At 33.5% G+C, this 17589-nt stretch overlaps 4 protein-coding genes across 4 annotated transcripts; 1 reads left to right on the top strand and 3 right to left on the bottom strand.

Moving 5' to 3' along the window:
• The first annotated feature begins 1718 nt into the window (after positions 1–1718).
• On the top strand, positions 1719–3276 carry LOC104879777 (uncharacterized). The gene is made up of 5 exons (XM_010653818.3): positions 1719–1968; positions 2084–2158; positions 2332–2503; positions 2835–2924; positions 3006–3276. Exons 1-5 carry the CDS (start codon positions 1873–1875, stop codon positions 3128–3130), a joined length of 558 nt encoding a protein of 185 aa, XP_010652120.1. The 5' UTR covers positions 1719–1872; the 3' UTR covers positions 3131–3276.
• A 978-nt stretch (positions 3277–4254) lies between these two features.
• LOC100240756 (endo-1,3;1,4-beta-D-glucanase-like) lies at positions 4255–8378 on the bottom strand. The gene is made up of 7 exons (XM_002275465.3): positions 8103–8378; positions 7484–7505; positions 5550–5676; positions 5221–5311; positions 5036–5125; positions 4628–4728; positions 4255–4551 (listed from the first exon to the last, which is right to left on the bottom strand). The coding sequence occupies exons 1-7, from the start codon at positions 8248–8250 to the stop codon at positions 4411–4413; spliced, it is 720 nt and encodes a 239-aa protein (XP_002275501.1). The 5' UTR covers positions 8251–8378; the 3' UTR covers positions 4255–4410.
• Positions 8379–9183: 805 nt separating this feature from the next.
• LOC100263020 (endo-1,3;1,4-beta-D-glucanase) lies at positions 9184–12261 on the bottom strand. The gene is made up of 7 exons (XM_002275561.5): positions 12064–12261; positions 11242–11263; positions 10253–10379; positions 10058–10148; positions 9817–9906; positions 9648–9748; positions 9184–9561 (listed from the first exon to the last, which is right to left on the bottom strand). The coding sequence occupies exons 1-7, from the start codon at positions 12227–12229 to the stop codon at positions 9421–9423; spliced, it is 738 nt and encodes a 245-aa protein (XP_002275597.2). The 5' UTR covers positions 12230–12261; the 3' UTR covers positions 9184–9420.
• Positions 12262–13837: 1576 nt separating this feature from the next.
• LOC100257884 (endo-1,3;1,4-beta-D-glucanase) lies at positions 13838–17079 on the bottom strand. The gene is made up of 7 exons (XM_002275661.5): positions 16780–17079; positions 15861–15882; positions 15597–15714; positions 15388–15478; positions 15148–15237; positions 14361–14461; positions 13838–14277 (listed from the first exon to the last, which is right to left on the bottom strand). Exons 1-7 carry the CDS (start codon positions 17042–17044, stop codon positions 14137–14139), a joined length of 828 nt encoding a protein of 275 aa, XP_002275697.1. The 5' UTR covers positions 17045–17079; the 3' UTR covers positions 13838–14136.
• Between the last annotated feature and the right edge of the window lie 510 nt (positions 17080–17589).

The raw sequence follows: 17589 nt of genomic DNA, 5'->3' as shown, positions 1-17589 counted from the left end.
GATCCTAACCGTCTTCATTGCATTGATATCCGAATAATGTCTTCTTAATCTTCATTTTCCTCTTAATTTATTAACAATCTTTAGATAGACTAACATCAAAGATATTAAGAACATCACTAATCACTTAACTTTGTTTTCTAATCATCAAAATATCACAGCGAGGAAACCTTGGACTATCAATTTGATTAGAAAAGAATACACGGGCAATAAAGCATGATATTTTATTGCAATTTAATTTGTTTCTCAAAGTATTTAACATCAAAGAGTTGAACCAACAAGGGAAGATAGACAAAATCCGTCTCATTATCATCGCCACTTAGGACTAATGTTTTAAATTGGATAACATTTTGAAATCAGCTTAGATAGAAACCCTTTTAACCAAACCTTATCCAGTAAAGGACAAAACAAGTAGAGAAATATTTGAGTAATATGTCACCTTAACACAAATCCAATGTAGGACCAACTGCCCTAAAACCAAACTACCCCAAGGGCAGTGTGGGTGGGTTGGTTTGGTGGTTAAGAAATTCGAAGGGGCAGAAGCCACACTCCAGAGATGGATGAGCCACCACCCTTAACCCTATCCACCTCCTTGTATCACACTCACCACTCATTAACAAAAACAAAAACAAAAACAAATGAAATGAAAATTTGTTGTAAGAAACAAAAGAAATGAAAACAAGTACGTGGAGCAGTAAGGAATAACTGCACCAACCATCGGGTTTAGGGGTTCACCGAACCCAACCCAACTAACCTCGTCGTCCCATGCGAATATTATATATTTGTATTCTTTCAATTACTTTATTACCCCTCGTGTTCTTCTTAAATTACTAGTTTGTCACCATAGACTTTTTTTGGATATGGATCAAATAGAAAATCGAATTTGAACAATTTAGTATGAATTTATATTAGATTAATTTCATGAGAAGTTAAGGGTATGTTTGATACCGGGAAAGTACTAAAGAAAGAAAAAAATGTTAACATAAAAAGTTTTCTAATATTTGATTTTATTATAAAAAATTATATGAAAGAAAATTAGATATAATTAAAATTAATTGAAAATTTATGTATTTTAAAATTATTTAGTTTTTATATATAAAATAAATAAATAAAATAAAATTTTAAAAATATATAAAAATAATTTATTGATTTTTTTAATCTATTTTTTACTTTCTTCTATTTTTTCTTTCTATTTCACTTTTCTCACATTTTCAATCAAATTTTCTAAAAATCATACATAACTTATAAGAAAAAAATTAATAAGAGTTTCGTATTCTTATTAGATTAATTTATTAAAAATATGATGATTTAGGGAAAAAAATTTAATTTAAAAGATTAAAAATTATTATTTATCGTGCAAGTTTCATTTTTATATTAAAAGTTATTTTATATTTAATGAAATTATTAAAATGTTATTATTATATTTTAAGAAATAAAGCTACAAACCAAAAAATTAAATATATATGTATATATATATTCTTTTTTTAAAATTAAAAGAAAATGTAGGTAATTAGGGAAACGCAAAAATGAAATTAACATATGGGATTGGAAAATTTACGTGGTATTTTCGTAATTATAGAAAAAACGAAGGTCAATTGGTAAATCCACAAAAGAGAACCATAATCTTAGAAACAGAGCGTGATTACCACGCACCAATCAGAGCGATCAAAGTGAGTTCACCCTCCGCAACGCAAGAAAAGAGCGTGGAGGGTGAATCCAACAGAGTCCCCGACCTCTCTATATATATCCAGCCACGTAACTATATGTGTATGGTTGAGTTGCAGGTGAGAAGTTGGAACTCCAAAGCTTGAAAACAAAACCCAGAAAGAAAGAGAACAAAGGAGGAAGAAAGTGAAAAGGAAAAGAAGGGTTTCGATGGAGATTGAAGAAGATATTCAAGTGGGTTTCGAAGAAGCAATGTCATGGCTGCCTTCCCATGTAGTGGCCGAGGCCTGTGACTCTAACTTTAAGGTCTCCTCCTCCTCCACATTTTCTCTGCGTTTTTCTCACTTCCATTTCAATTTTCTTCTCTGAATCATGCATGGCTCTGCAACTCAGTGTGATGGTTTGTTTTGCATTTTGGCAGGTAAATTTGAGGAATGAATCCCATAGAGAGCGTAGGCATGGGCTCAAGTCTGCTGCAGACCCTGCAGTTCCAGTGGTACGTCCTTCAAACTATCGAATATTGCTTCCAAAATATTATCAAACACACTCTATGACATACTTCATAGTAAATTTGCATTAGAAGTGGTCGAAGTTTATCAAGTAGAGAGGAAGAACCATCCATATTTGATTAACTGTTTGTTTCTGTTGTTAATGATGATGATGAAACAGCACTCAAAATATAGCTTGAAACCCCATCAGAAATCAAGATTTCCAACAAACTGGGCATCTGGGGGACCCGGAATGCAAGCCATTTTCCTAGATTCTGGTCGAAGATCTTGTGGAACTGGAGTTTTCCTTCCTCGAAGAGCAGGCACCAACTTCCAACCAAGCAAGAAACCTGGTAACGTTTGTTTGGTTCCCGTGAATCTCTCTCAATCTTTAGTCAAATTGTTAGTTCAACAAAAAAACATTAGTCTCCTACATAGCATTGAAATGATACTGTTCAGCGAAAACACTTCTAAAAATCGATTTTTGAAAACCATTTTATGATGTTCCGCAGAAGAAATATAACTTCTAGTGGATAATTATTTTTTATTATTTTTAAAAATAGTCCATTGTGTTTTCTGTTTTTTTATTATCAGAAATGTTTTCCTAATTTTCAGTTCCAAAGAACGAAAAACAGGTTCTATATATCTACCAATGGAATTCACAATCTCCAATGATTTCTGCAGCTTGCTCTCCTGTTCTCCTCCCTTCTCGTGTGGTTCATGCTCTCAACCTCAATGTTCATGCACTGGGCCTGCAAGTTTCTCCCCAGAAAGGTCTGTTTTCCATTGATTTTCTGATTGATTCCCGGGATTTATTACTTACCACTAGTATTCATGTTCATTCTTCACTTGCAGATGTTACAAATTCTAATAATCCAAAAGCTGGAAATCCCATTTCAGTTGGCAATAAAAATGGGAAAGAAGTATCAACACACCAGAACTCCCAGGAGATATTTCTCCCCAAAGAGTGGACTTACTAGAATCATTAGTAGTTAATGGCTCTCAAATTAAAGAGCAAGTTAAGCGGATAAGAATTAATCCATAAAAGAGAAAGCTCTTGTTCTTGTTCTTGTATTGTTGTTGAATGTAATGTACTTCTAAATAATAATACATCAACAATTTTCTCTGCAATACATGTTTCAATTAGGATGAGCCTTTGGTACTTAATGACACTCCTTCGGTATCATATCGAAAAGGTACTAATGTTTTTTTTTTATCAATATCGAAAAGGTACTAATGTTATTAAAACCAAAAAAATTATCGGGTTATGGTTCATTAATTGGACCAATGGTTCAATTATGATAGAACTATCATATGAATATAATATTATAAGTATATATATAAATAAAAGAAGTTAAATTTTTTTAACAATAATAAAAAATTATATAAAAATAATTTATTGATTTTAAATTTATTTTTTATTTTCTTTCATTCTATTTTTCTTTTCCATTTTTGTTTCGTATTTTCTCTCAAATTTTCCTATAAACAAACATAGCCTATATGTTGCCAAATTTGAGTTTTGCTTTTGCATCTTCCCTTTCCCTTAAGCTTTTATCCTCCCTATGCTTAAAACAGGTGATCCTAGTATTTTAATAAAAAAATTATTAGTAGTATGATTAATTTGTATCATTTTTTTTATGACATTAGGTGGTGTTTGTTTTTTTGGATTTTTGTTTAAAACAATTTGTTTTCAGAATTTAGATTGTTTGTTTTTCTATTTTTTCATTACTTATTATAAACTTTTTACTAAATAGAAAAAACCAAAATATGTAACTTTTTCTAAATAGAAAAAATAGCATATTGATTTTTCTTTACTTTTTAATACTTAATAGAAATAAAATACTACAAAAAAAAACAACCTAATATTTAACACTATTAAGCATTAAGGTTCTATTTAAAATTAAGTAAAAAAACAAACACCACCTAATCATTAAATTATCAATCAAATAAACATATGCTAAAAGTGGAATTGTACATACATCACCTTTTTTTTTTAAGCTTCCACAATACACAATAGTTTTATTGCCTTCTTATTGAACTTTTTCAAAAAAAAAAAATACAAGCATTTTTCCTCTTTCCCCTCCATTTCTGAAGGATAGGTGGGTGACTCAAGAACATATAGTAATAATGTGATAAAGCTCTCAGAGAAGAGTACATGCCCAAATGAGTTTGAATCATCAAGAAAAATAGTTTATCAGTCTTCTTTTGGGTCAACTACAAGGAGAAATTGGAAATATGCTAGTAACCTTGCCTGGGTCCCCTATTTTACATACCTGGTGAACCAGTCCACCATGTTCTGATGGGCTTCTTCGGCGCTCTTCACTTCGATCTCGTTTTCATCTTTGTATCTAACAGACCATCCATGGACAACCCCAGGAAATATCTTGACATAGCTATTAACCTGTAAAAGAAGCCAAGGATCAATTCCATTATGAAGTAGAAAAAGGGTAGATAAGTCATGTAATGAGATCCCTTACCTCAGGTTTTGTCGATAAGACTTCCTCAAATTGCTTGAGAAGTTCTGGGGGAGATGCCTTGTCAATCTCAGCGCCTAGCACAGCGATTGGGGCCTTGACCTCTGAGAAAAGAAGTGTGAGTTGGACTCGTTACTTTAGGAAATAACTAGGAACTATGCTACTCTCTTCTGGTGGTTGGGACTCATTCTAGCCCTGGTTAATCCTCTTGAGTAAAAACCGGATGCTGAAAAAGTGAGTAGGAACTGAATAAAGCCTTATAGAAACAAGTTGGAACAGGCCACAGGACTTTTTCCAACATTACACTACATTAGGGTCATACATTTGCGAGCTTTCAAAGGAAAACCCAGTGTAAAATGTGTACAGGATTCATGCTCATAATTTGGATGCATCTGCAATGAAGATTTATACCTTTAATGTCATCCACAGTGACACGGGAAGGGTGTAACAGCACTGCAGACTGAATGTAATCAGACTTTGCCAGCTCTACGACCACCTTGGCTAATTATGACAGAAAGTCAGCATTTTGGCAAGCTCATACTATAAGTCCAAAGAATGAAAGGTTTCAACAGTCCAAAAAAGGATGAATCTCTCACCTCCCCAACAAAACCCTGCAGCTCCTATTGTGGATATACCTTTACTCTTTAAAGCTGCAATAACTGGTTTAGCATCTTCAAATCCTTTGTCCTAACAAGAACATTAAAAAGAAATATAGAAAATTAATGAAATATGATTTTAAAACTCATAGCACAGCTGATTCATTACAGCTTTATGCAAGTTTTATCCAACTGTAAATCATAGATGAGCCATGATGATATGGAAAGTACATTATATCAACTAAGCCTGTTTAAAAAGATGAAATGTATGATGAATTTATTAAATGTATCATAGATCAAATTATTGCTTTTTAGAGTAAGAAACAAACTGTTCCGTGAGATTCTCTCCAAACTTCTATGGGCTTCTCAGGAATGTCAAAAACAAAAGGGTCTCCATAGAAGAAGTCAGGAACCACCACATAGAATCCGGCAGCAGCAACTTTGTCAGCAAGCTTCCTTTATAGTAACAATAAGGTGAACCTGATATTAGGCTTTAGAAATATTTATACACTCAAAATTTTAATCCTCTTCCATATAAAGGACAAAGAATATAAAATATGTGTAGGTTCTAAATGATCTGCATCTAATTTTTCTTTTCCTTCGTATCTTCAATTGCAAGCCAAACAAGAGAACTTGAATTGCCTTCCTATTTCTTTTCCCTTTTCTAGTACTTTCCATGATTCACACAGTGTCCAAATGTAACAAGTAAAGTTCACTAGCTGAAAATAAAGGTAATCCAAGTTACAAGCCTACAAGCAAGGTGTCTAAGAAATTAGAAAATCAAGTTCCATTTTCTCTTTTGACAGGGCAAATTACTTAGGTAGATTCCAATATTAACAAAAGAAATATGAGACACAAGCCTCAAAAGTCAAAAAAAAAAAAAAAAATAGAAAAAGAACAGGAAAAAAAGGAAGGAAACAAGACAGAGACCGACAAAGAAGAGCAAAAGGATCCAAAATAACAATTTTGATTGATAAAACAATCTATATTTCCGTATACTAAGCTATTTCAAGTATTTAAATCCTTATGAACATAATGGCAAATTGAAACTTGGTTAGATACTTAAAGATATGAGTTTGTCAGTCTCCTCTGTGAACTGTAATCAAAGACTTCTGAATATGCGGTGTTTTAAATGGAGATAATATGCATGAAATACAACAATATCCAGGTTTCTCCATTTCCCCCTACTTCATTGTTTGGGTCTCTGTTTCTTTCTCTCTCAGTCAAAACATCATGTTTTGTGGTTCTTGTTCTTTGCTTTCCTGCATCAAAATGCAGCGTATGAAGTTTATCTGTTTCTTCCCTTCTGCGTTAAAAGGCAATGTTTTGATGTTTCTTCCTTTCTTCCTCCACAAGCTAAAACGCTACATTTGGGGGTTCTTCATTTCTCTCTGAGCTAAGGTGAAGCATTGTTGAGTTTCTCCATTTCTACATCAGTATTATTCGAAGGAGGAGGAGATATGAAATCCATGGACTGGTTCGACACATGTTTTCTTTTCTAAGGAACTAGTGATCACCTTCATAAGGTTTCCCAAGTAACAGCATCTAAACTCCTTCAGTTAACATCTAATGATTAAACAAAGTTTACTAAAGGCCTTAGTAGCACAAAATTGATAAAGAGAATAAGAAAAATTATAAACTGATTAGGGAAATTTTATCCCAGAGGGAGAGAAGAATTTGGAAGGGATTACGAGACTGTTTGGGAGTGATTTTGAGAAGGGCAAAAAGTGCTTTCTTACAAAAAATTAAGTGTTTGACAAATTTTTAAAATCAATTTTAAAAACCAGGAATATCATTTGAAGTGATTCCTATACAATCACTTGGTAAGTAATATAATATAATACATTACCAAAAACGCTATCAAAGTACTTCTTTTAGTTTATATCCAAACATTAAGCGATTGCATTTCTAATGGAAGTGCTACCAACAAAAGCACTACAAATAAAAACATTTTAACTAGAATCACTCCCAAACGGGTTCTGAAGCATAATAGACACATAAATGATCATGAAGCATACACCATTTCCTTGTTGATGAATGAGTTACCACTGACAAACTTGCCAAAAGTTTTCATATGTGTAAGGCTCCATGAGTTCATCATTTACTTGAGCAAGGTAAAGCAAACAAGCAAATAATCAAATGAGGAAAAAAATTCGATTGGATGATAACAAAAGGGGATTATCATTCAGCATCTGAACTTGAAGAAGGGGTCAGTTGGATCCATCCTTTAGATCCAAAGTCCAGAGTTCAGAAATGGGCATACCTGAATTTTGGTGCTTCATATCCTGCAAAAAAAGACATAAGTCTAAGAAACCCCATCTGAGAAAAAGGAAAAATGAAAAATGAAAAATGAAAAATTGTGTGCATAGAAAGCCCAAGTTCTGTAAATTGCAGAGATAATCCACCCTTGTCAAACATATGAATTTCAGCTTGACCTATAACATATAAATTTGTTACACAAAAAGAGATGCAAATATTACCAAAATCTACTATCAAAAGATGACATATAAGCAAGAAACTCTAAAACACTGATAAATCCCAGATACAGAAAATATTAACGATTAGAAGAACTATGATGGCTAACAATTTGATGGTTGGTCTAACCATGATCACAAGGTGTCAAATAATTAGAGAGAAGCAAGCAAATCAAACAATGGATACTGGAAGTATATTCTGTGACAGGGTCTATGCCTAAACCCTGAAAACCTCTTACATGACCTAACTGAAAAAACCATAAATATTGGAAGAAAGAAGCATGAATTTCCATGTATTAAGCATGAAAAACGTAAATGGAAGAAAACCCATGTCTAGTTTTAGATAAAGGATCAAATCAAAACATGAATCATGTAGATTGGAAGAGATATGCTGAAATGGGTAATCACCAAAAATGTCAGAAACGAGAAGAATAGCATGCTTGGAATCAGAAGGGCCAGCAACGTAGGCCTTGAGACCTCCAACCTCTATAACAGAGCCTCCCCCACAGATTGAGGTCAGGTTTGGTGGGTTCTCACAGCACTGTGAATCAGACATGTTGTCCTCTTCTTCTTGAGCGACTGAATTTCAGAGCGATGGGAAACTAACAGAGACGAAGAGGAAAAGAAGAGAAAATGAATACGCCTCATAAAACGACGTCGTTTAAGAAAATGCTTCCATGTAATTGCATGGAAGGGTAAAAATGGAAAATGATCAGTCAAAAGTTGAGAATCCTTCAATCCTAATTCTCAGTAGTCAAACAAGGGCCCTTTTTTTTTTTTCTTTCTCTTTTTAATTAAAAACTAGGTTTGGTTTAAGTGCAAGACACCTAACAAGGGCCATTTTTTTTCCCCATTTCCTTTTTTTTTTTCTTTTTTTCCTCTCTTTTTAATTAAAAAAAAAATTAAAAACTAGGTTTGGTTCCGGGCAAGACACCTAGCCATTTTTTTTTCCCTATTTCCCTTTTTTTTTCTTTTCATTTTTCCTCACTTTTTAATTAAAAACTAGGTTTGTTTAACATACAAGGCACCAAGGGCCATTTTTTCCCATTTCTTTTTTTTTCTTTTTTCCTCTCTTTTTAATTAAAAAATTTAAAAACTAGGTTTAGTTTACGTGCAAGACACCTAAAATATTAGGTAGTAATGTATATATATTTTTATTTAGATATCATTTTAAATATTCAATTTTTTTTTTTTTGAGATTAATGTTCATTTAGTTGCTGTGAAAATTGGAAAAAGGAAGCGGAAAGAAGTATGAACGTTATTTTTCTATTGTTTTGATATATATATTTTTTTATGATTATTTATTTGATTTTAACAGTTGCATTTTATTAAAAATCATTTACATTTCTTATATTTACATGTAACATAATAAATGGGTAAGCTTATTTTGAAAGGGAAAAAAATGTGCAAGTGATGTGCAGTAAAGGAATGGCAACCACGTAAATCTTTAGTGGAAATATGGGTAACAGACAGTCTCAATAAAACTATATAGTATAAATATCTCGATTTTTTAATTGGTATATATTTTTTAAAAAGAATATTATATAAAATATTTTATTGTAATGTTAAACCTTTGATACTAACAATACATACTGATAGCGATAAAAAAAATTGAAGAGGTAGCTTGAACACACGACCTCTCACCAAATCAAGGTATGATACCATATTTAAGTATTAATTTTCTTAAAAGTCTTAGAAGATTTGGATTCAATAGCCCAAGTCCCCTTTACTTAACATATTGGGCAAACCAGTCCATCATGTTCTGGTGTGATTCGTCGGCTCGCTTCACGGCCTCTTCATCTTCAACCTTGTACCTGACAGACCATCCATGAGCTACCCCGGGAAATATCTTCACGTAACCATTGACCTGTACAAAACCAGCATGGGATGATTGGTGTTAAAAGGTGCATAAATCATCAGCAAATTTAATGCCAAGACATTAGAGATTTATACCTCAGGTTTAGTGGATAAAACCTCCTCGAACTGTTTGAGGAGCTCGGGTGGAGAGACATGGTCAGTTTCAGCTCCCAATATAGCAGTTGGTGCCTTAATCTCTGTCAAAGAACTGCTAATCAGCATCATCAAAACTTGAAACGAGTCATGAACAAATTAACATTCATACCCTTTATATCATCCACAGTGACACGAGCAGGGTGAAAGAGCACTGCAGCCTGAATCTGGTCCACCTTGGATAGCTCAACAACTACTTTTGCTGATAAGAATTCAATTTAGTCAGAACCTTAGCCAGCAAGATGCAGAATTAATCTATCATACTTGTATGCTTGGTGCAATATCATTAAGGAAAAAAAAGACTCTGTTAACATGAAAGATCAACTAAGAACAAGGTGAAAGAGAAAGCTCACCACCCCAGCAAAATCCCGCTGCTCCAATTGCATTTATGCCTTTACTTCTCAGTTCTGCAACAACAGGTTTTGCATCTTCAAATCCTTTATCCTAACAACAACAGCAAACAAGAATGTGAATTTTTGTCTAATTACATACTGGTGGATATGTAAGCGAAAAATAAATGCAACTCTATTTTGGATAAACTCAGAAACAAACCATTCCATGTGCTTTTTTATCCAGACTGGTATAGTCATGGTTTCGGGTACAAATGGGTCCCCATAGAAGAAGTCAGGGACCACCACGTAGAATCCAGCAGCCGCAACTTTGTCAGCAAGCTTCCTTTAGAGTCAAAGTAGAAAGATAATGATATTAATCTAAAAAGCTGCACATAATTACACGCTATAATCTACTTAACATCCGATGCCAATGTGAAGAAAATTTTTCTTCTCTTTTTGTTTGCATAGATCTGAAGGTGAAAATGATAAATAAAGACAGTAAGTTTTTTAGTTTGTGGATTTTCTTGTTACACCTTATTTGATATCACAATCAACCCCCTCCATCCGCTACATGTAGACACCCCTCGGCAAACAAATCCTCACACGAGGTCGGGGATGGACTCTGATACCATTTATAATGGCCCACAACATAGATATTATCTATTTTAGATAGCTTCAAAAGGTCTTCAAGACTTTAAAATGCATCTACAAAGTTAAGAAGGGTTTGTACTTATATAGCGTTAGGAACCTTCTCCCATATCCGACATGGGATATCACATTAGAAGCTAGAGAAAAGTGGTTTGATATGATTTATAATCAAAGATTTGGCACAAACTTACATGTTAGAATTGCAATTCCATATGAGAAAAACTAGGGGTCTTTGGAGTTAAAACTTAGAATCAAATAAAAAGACTAGAGGTAAAGTTATTCCCTTTCTACGTCGTCTTTCATTACCCTTAATTAAAGGAATTCAAGTTTAAAATGTCTATGCAATTCCCTAATTGTCTTTGAGTCACCTATTCATTGGAAGATTTTTTTTGAATCTTGTGTTATCAATTTTCTATCATTTTCTAAATCTCCTATTGTATGATTCCAAAGTTTTTATCCTTTTCTCCTTTCTCAATAAATCCATGACAGAAAAACAAATAATCAATTCAAAAGTCTAAAAAATACTAAAAATAGGCATGGTTGAGCAGTAGACATACCTAAGATTTGGGGCTTCATACCCTGAAAAATAGACCGAATAAGAAAATGAATATGCAAACAAACAAAACCCATTATGATAAACAAGTTGGTGTTTATGTCCATTTTCTCTAAAGTCTAGAACTTCATTTCTATGTCCATCTGAGATTCAAAATACAATCAAAATTTCCTCAAGAAAAACAATCACCTATCTATCATGAAATTGTGTGTTCAAGACATGATTTCATTCATTTCATTTCTCTTTTTTCTACTTTTTCTTTTGATATATATATATTTTATGTAAATTAATTTATTTTTCATGTTTTTTTTTAAATTTATGTGGTGTCTTGTTGTATAAAGTGTCATAAATTTGGAAATATTTTTGAAAGGGCAGTATTTTAAAAAATATTTTTTAAAATTATGGTATCTTTTAAAAAAGGCCCAAGGATGGATGATGAACTGTTCAGACCAATATCGAAGTAACACATATAATCTTTTTCTCACTGCTCAAAATATGCCCTCACCTTACCAACAAAGTTAACCTAAAAACATGACTATCACCTTCTACCGTCACTCCCAAGAAAAAATACCTAAAGTCAAGATGAAATTATCCCAAACACAACACATGAAAATTGAAACCAAGTATCAATATGACTAAGAATGGAATCTAACCAAAGATTCAACCAAGTAACCTAATCACTACTTGCAGATAGAGACATCTCACCCCAATGAATCAAGCATGGAAAACAAAAATCAGGCAACACCCATGTAAGAAAATAGATCAAAACATGAGATCCAACATGAAAATTTCAAAGTGGAAGAGAATTAGGGAAGTGGGTGATCACCAAAAAGGTCTGAAACAAGAAGAATGACAAGCTTGGAATCAGAAGGGCCTGAAACGTAGGCCTTGAGGCCTCCAATTTCTGCAACACACCCAGCTCCACTGCTGGAGGTGAGGGTAGGTGGATTCTCACAGCACTGAGGGCCTGACATTTCTTCTTCACTAGCCATCAGAGTCAACGAGACAGTGAGAGAGTGAGAGTGACAGCGACAGCGAACCTCCACAAAGTTTGGTCGATACTTTATATACTAGCCTCTCTGCTTATCTAAAACGACGCCGTATCATCTGCTCAAGTAAAAGCAGAACCAAACTGGTAAGATCTTATTTGATTTAGGGTCTGTTTGCCAAAGTATGATGTATAAATGAGAAATTAATATAATCATTTTAGACTAGTTTTGGTCGAAGAAATTCTGATAATAATTAATTCAATTTTTGAAAAAAAAAAGTCGAAGAAATATAGTTGAATATAAAAAGAAAAAACTGACACGATCACTTTCGATTGGTTTTAATTTGAGAAAATTTTAAAATAATCGATTCAAACTTTAAATCCAATACATTAAATCTCCTTTATCTTGGAGTTATCTCCTTGATAGAAAAACTTTAAAAAGTTAGTAACCTTATTAAAAAAGTTACAAGTTTTTTGCTTACCAATTGAAGTATATGCCATAATACAGAATGTAAATTCTTTAATAAGTGTTTATTTTTATTCGATTTTCAATTAAATTTTCTAAATCTTGGTAAATTTTATCACTAATCAAACAAACTTTGAATCAATGAGACTTATCAAACTTGACTTACAATTTCAAGGAAATTGGTGCAAAGATGAGAATAAAAGTAAAGAAAATGCATAGGTACCGTAATGATATCTAGCAAAGTCCAAATCTGGACCATTGAAAATATATGATAAAATCTAAATTGTTAAATCATAATACAAATAAATAAGATTAAAACTCGAGAGTGCAAACAGATGAGAATAAAACACAAACCATAAAACTTGAAAATATATGTGGTACCACCTAATTGGCAGTATCTTTTTGATACCTATCGTAAAAAGTATTATTTGAAAACTGTAGATGAACCCACAAATATATAAGTCTTAAAACTTGAAAATATATGTGTCACCATTTGATTGATAATGTTTTGTCGATATCTATCGAAAAAAAGTATTACTAGAGAAATAAGTAATAATAAGATATAAGCCTTAGAGTTTAAAAATATACCGCTTAATTGGTAGTGTCTTTTCAATACCTATCTATATAATAATCATAGTTAACTTTCATAATTACTCTAATTATAATTTATGATAAAGATAAATATATCAATTTAATTATTTAAAATTAATTTTATTAAATAACCTAAATACTTTGATAAAAATTAAGTAATAAGTTTTAAATTAATAAGTTAATTATAATTTAACTTAAAATCAATTGAAGTTATTAAGTAATAAGCATTAAATTTCATGAAAATCACGTTATATGAAGTATGAAATAAAAACATGAATCATGAGGATTGGAAGAATGATTAAGTGGGTAATCACCAAAAATGTCAGCAACAAGAAGAATAGAATGCTTGGAATCAGAAGGGCCAGCAACGTTGGCCTTAAGACTTCCAACTTCTACAACAGAGCCTCCTCCACAGCTTGAGCTCAAGGTTGGTGGGTTCTCACACCACTGAATCAGGCATGTTGTCCTCTTCTTCCTGAGAGAGTGAGTTTTCAGAGCTATGGGAAACAGAGAAAGAAGAAAAGAAAATGAATACGCCTCAGAAAAACGACGTCGTTTATGTTCTAACACTAATATGTATTGAAGCTTTGAAGCTTGTGCCTGGACCACGTATACGAATGCCAGTAGAAGTCAACACTTCCTGGCAGAGATGTAGGGGTTTGACTATCCAACCATAGACACAGGTTTGGTTAAATTGTAGACACTGGTTTTCTATCTTAAAACACAACAGAATAACTCAATTTCCACACAACATCTAAACGGAAGCTCAGCCATCTGGGCTCATTATTGATAATACAGCAGAAGAGCAGTGAACTATAACTAGAGACCATAAACTCTTATAGCCCAAGTCCTCTTTACTTAACATACTGGGTAAACCAGTCCATCATGTTCTGGTGTGCTTCATTGGCTTGCTTCACGGCCTCTTCATCTTCAACCTTGTACCTGACAGACCATCCATGATCAACCCCAGGAAATATCTTCACGTAACCGTTGACCTGTGAAAAATCAGCATGGGATTGGTGTTCAAAGGTGCAGAAATCATCTGCAATTTTAATGCCAAAACAGGAGAGATTTATACCTCGGGTTTAGTGGATAGAACCTCCTCGAACTGTTTGAGGAGCTTTGGTGGAGAATATTGGTCAATTTCAGCTCCCAATATAGCAATTGGTGCCTTAACCTCTGTCAAAGGGCTGCTGATCAGCATCATCAAAACTTGAAACAAGTCATGAACAAACTACAGTATACCTCATTGGAACCCAAGGTGACTAGGTAACTGGTGTGTGTGTTATTTGGAGCATCGGAGAACTGGTACTAACCCAGTTTTATTACTGCTTTTTTGGAAGTTTCATTGTTTATTTTTTGACTGAAGGCACCTAACTAGGTTGAAAGCTGTGAATTCCATACCATATGAAAGCTACCATCCAGGGAGTGTGCAAGCTGTGAATTAGAGCCAGATGCAGAATCTTTCAGGGGAAAATTGTTAGGATTGAGCCATATGGGCCCAACATGGTTGGCGCTTAGGACATCCAAAGGGAAGGCCAAAGGCTCAGTGACCCCTCAATCCACCAATTGTTTATTTGTTCTAATTAAGGAGGTGTCCCCCGGAGGAATCGAAACTAAGACTAAACCTTATGTCCAAACTAGCCCAGATGGTACTAGAAGTTGGTTGGACATAAGGTTTAGTCCTAGTTTCGGTTCCTCTTGGGGTGCCTTCTTAATTGAAATAAATAAACAATTAGTGGATTGAGGGGTCATGGTTCTGAGCCTCTGGCCTTGCCTTCGGATGTGCTAAGCGTCAACCATGTCGGGTCCATATGGCTCAATCCTAACAAAAGCGCACATATTCTAAAGGTTAAGATTCATACCCTTTATATCATCCACAGTGACAAAAGAAGGGTGTAAGAGCACTGCAGCTTGAATGTGACCAGCCTTGGATAGCTCAACGGCCACTTTTGCTGATAAAGAATTCAATTCAGTCAGAACCTTGGCCAGCTAGATGCAGGATAAATCAGTCATACTTATATACTTGGTGCAATATCATAATGGAAAAAAGACACTGTTAACATGAAAGATTAACTAAGAACAAGGTGAAAGAGACAACTCACCACCCCAGCAAAATCCTGCTGCTCCAATTGCGTTTATGCCTTTACTTCTCAGTTCTGCAATAATCGGCTTTGCATCTTCAAATCCTTTATCCTAACAACAACAGCAAAAAGGAATGTGATAGTAAGGCTTATGAATAAAACTTACATACTGATGGATATGTAAACGAAAAATAAATGCAACTCTATTTTGGATAAAATCAGAAACAAACCGTTCCATGCGCTTTTATCCAGACTGGTATATTGGTTTCAGGTAAAAATGGATCTCCATAGAAGAAGTCAGGGACCACCACGTAGAATCCAGCACCCGCAACTTTGTCAGCAAGGTTCCTTTAGAGTCAAAGTAGAAAGATGATGATATTAATCTTAAAATCTGCACAAAATTATGCGTTATAATCTACTTAACATTAGTAACTACGAGAATTCAAATACTTGGATCCTATTGCATATTAGGCATGGTTGAGCAGTAGACATACCTAAGATTTGGGGCTTCATACCCTGCAAAATAGTCCAAATAGGAAAATGAATATGCAAACAAACAAAAACCATTATGATAAACAAGTTGGTAACTCGTGTATTTAGTCCGAAATCTAGAACTTCCTTTCTGTCTATCTGAAATTCAAAATACAATCAAAATTTTCTCAAGAAACAATCACCTGTCTACTGAGAGGAGTTCACCCAAAAGAGGAAAAAGAAAACCACAAATAACTAAAAAAAAATTAGTACCAGAATGCAACAAAACTGAAACATTCACAATCTTTGAAAAAAGGAGAGTTTTGCCATAGATGTCTGCATGGGGAGGAATTCGTAGGAGAAATGCTTTGTTGGTTCCAATGAATAAGACATGAAATGATTTTAACTGCTATTGATCCAACTTCAATTTCTTCCTCAAAATGTTCTAATAGGGTTTCTACCATCCACAAACCATGTCAGAGTTTGATGACAGTAGAAAAACAGAAGTCCAAACAAACTGGTTTTAGCACACATGACATCTCTTCATTCAAAGCCTAATGAGGATCAAGATCAAAGCAACAAATATAATCTTTTTCTCACTTCTCAACATATGTCTTCATCCTAACAATAAGTTAATAACCTCAAAAAGCCTTAGAACTATCACCTTCTATTTCTACAGTCACTTCCTCCCTAGAAGAAATACCCAAAATCATGATGAAATTATTGTAAGTATCAATAGGCATGCTATGATTAAAAATGGATTCTAACCCAGAGATCCAACCAAGTAATCCGATCACTACTCGCAGAAAGAGATATTTTAGTCTAATGAATCATGCATGGAAAACAAAAATCGGGCAACACCCATGTAAGAAAACAGATCAAAACATGAGATCCAACGCGAAAATTTCAGAGTGGAAGAGAAATAGAGAAGTGGGTGGTCACCATAAACGTCTGAAATAAGAAGAATAGCAAGCTTGGAATCAGAAGGGCCTGAAACATAGGCCTTGAGGCCTCCAATTTCTGTAACACACCCAGCTCCACTGCTGGAGCTGAGGGTTGGTGGATTCTCACAGCACTGAGGGCCTGACATTTCTTTTTCGCAATCCAGCAGAGTGAATGAGAGAGTGACAGAGACGGCGAGCCTTATGGAATGGTGTATGCTAATGAGCCTTGTGCTTATCTGAAACGACTCCCTAATCTCTATCATCCACTCAAGGGATGCTCGTGAAAATTCCGTCTTTATTACTTACTTTTTAAAATAATGTATAAATCATTACCTTTTGACCGTTATGATTCGAAGCGTTTTACACTTTTTCTTTGAAAACTAGTCCCCTGTGTTCGTTAAAATTACGTCTTGATACATGCTTTTTAAGATAATTACTAAATGGTCCCTTTCTCATCCATCTTATTAAATGCGCCAAGCTATTTTTTTTTTATTATTATTTTCTCAAATTATCAAAAATTTTAGATAAATATTTAAATTATACTTTTTTTGAAAAATAAATAAATAATGTAATAACCTTTTAAAAATTTTAATAAATCAATCATAATATATTAACATTTCATACAAATTTCTATCCACTTCAAAACAAATTTTAAATTATAAATAATAAATACAAAATAAATAAATAATGTGATATTAAAATTTGAAAATAATAACATTAGTAAGAAAAATAGTTTTTTTTGTTCAAATATGATAACATTTTATTAAAATTATAAAGTATAGATAGTAATATTTTAATAAATCAATAA

The sequence above is a fragment of the Vitis vinifera genome, chromosome 7 (assembly GCF_030704535.1).
Source record: "Vitis vinifera cultivar Pinot Noir 40024 chromosome 7, ASM3070453v1".
Classification (NCBI taxonomy): Eukaryota; Viridiplantae; Streptophyta; class Magnoliopsida; order Vitales; family Vitaceae; genus Vitis; species Vitis vinifera.
Note: the sequence above shows the minus strand (reverse complement) of the source record. Positions and strands in the feature narration are given on the sequence as shown.

Coding starts and splice junctions, on each gene's coding strand:
- LOC104879777 (XM_010653818.3), top strand. CDS start 1,873: ATGGAGATTGAAGAAGATATTCAAGTGGGTTTCGAAGAAGCAATGTCA. Junction 2,159..2,331: donor CAGACCCTGCAGTTCCAGTG/GTACGTCCTTCA, acceptor ATGATGAAACAG/CACTCAAAATATAGCTTGAA. Junction 2,925..3,005: donor GCAAGTTTCTCCCCAGAAAG/GTCTGTTTTCCA, acceptor CTTCACTTGCAG/ATGTTACAAATTCTAATAAT.
- LOC100240756 (XM_002275465.3), bottom strand. CDS start 8,250: ATGTCTGATTCACAGTGCTGTGAGAACCCACCAAACCTGACCTCAATC. Junction 5,126..5,220: donor TGCAGGGTTTTGTTGGGGAG/GTGAGAGATTCA, acceptor TGTCATAATTAG/CCAAGGTGGTCGTAGAGCTG. Junction 4,552..4,627: donor TCTTATCGACAAAACCTGAG/GTAAGGGATCTC, acceptor CTTCTTTTACAG/GTTAATAGCTATGTCAAGAT.
- LOC100263020 (XM_002275561.5), bottom strand. CDS start 12,229: ATGGCTAGTGAAGAAGAAATGTCAGGCCCTCAGTGCTGTGAGAATCCA. Junction 11,264..12,063: donor TCTTGTTTCAGACCTTTTTG/GTGATCACCCAC, acceptor TCTATTTTTCAG/GGTATGAAGCCCCAAATCTT. Junction 9,749..9,816: donor CACTGTGGATGATATAAAGG/GTATGAATGTTA, acceptor GTTCTTTGACAG/AGATTAAGGCACCAACTGCT.
- LOC100257884 (XM_002275661.5), bottom strand. CDS start 17,044: ATGATAGAGATTAGGGAGTCGTTTCAGATAAGCACAAGGCTCATTAGC. Junction 15,883..16,779: donor TCTTATTTCAGACGTTTATG/GTGACCACCCAC, acceptor ACTATTTTGCAG/GGTATGAAGCCCCAAATCTT. Junction 15,715..15,860: donor TATGAAGCCCCAAATCTTAG/GTATGTCTACTG, acceptor TTGACTCTAAAG/GAACCTTGCTGACAAAGTTG.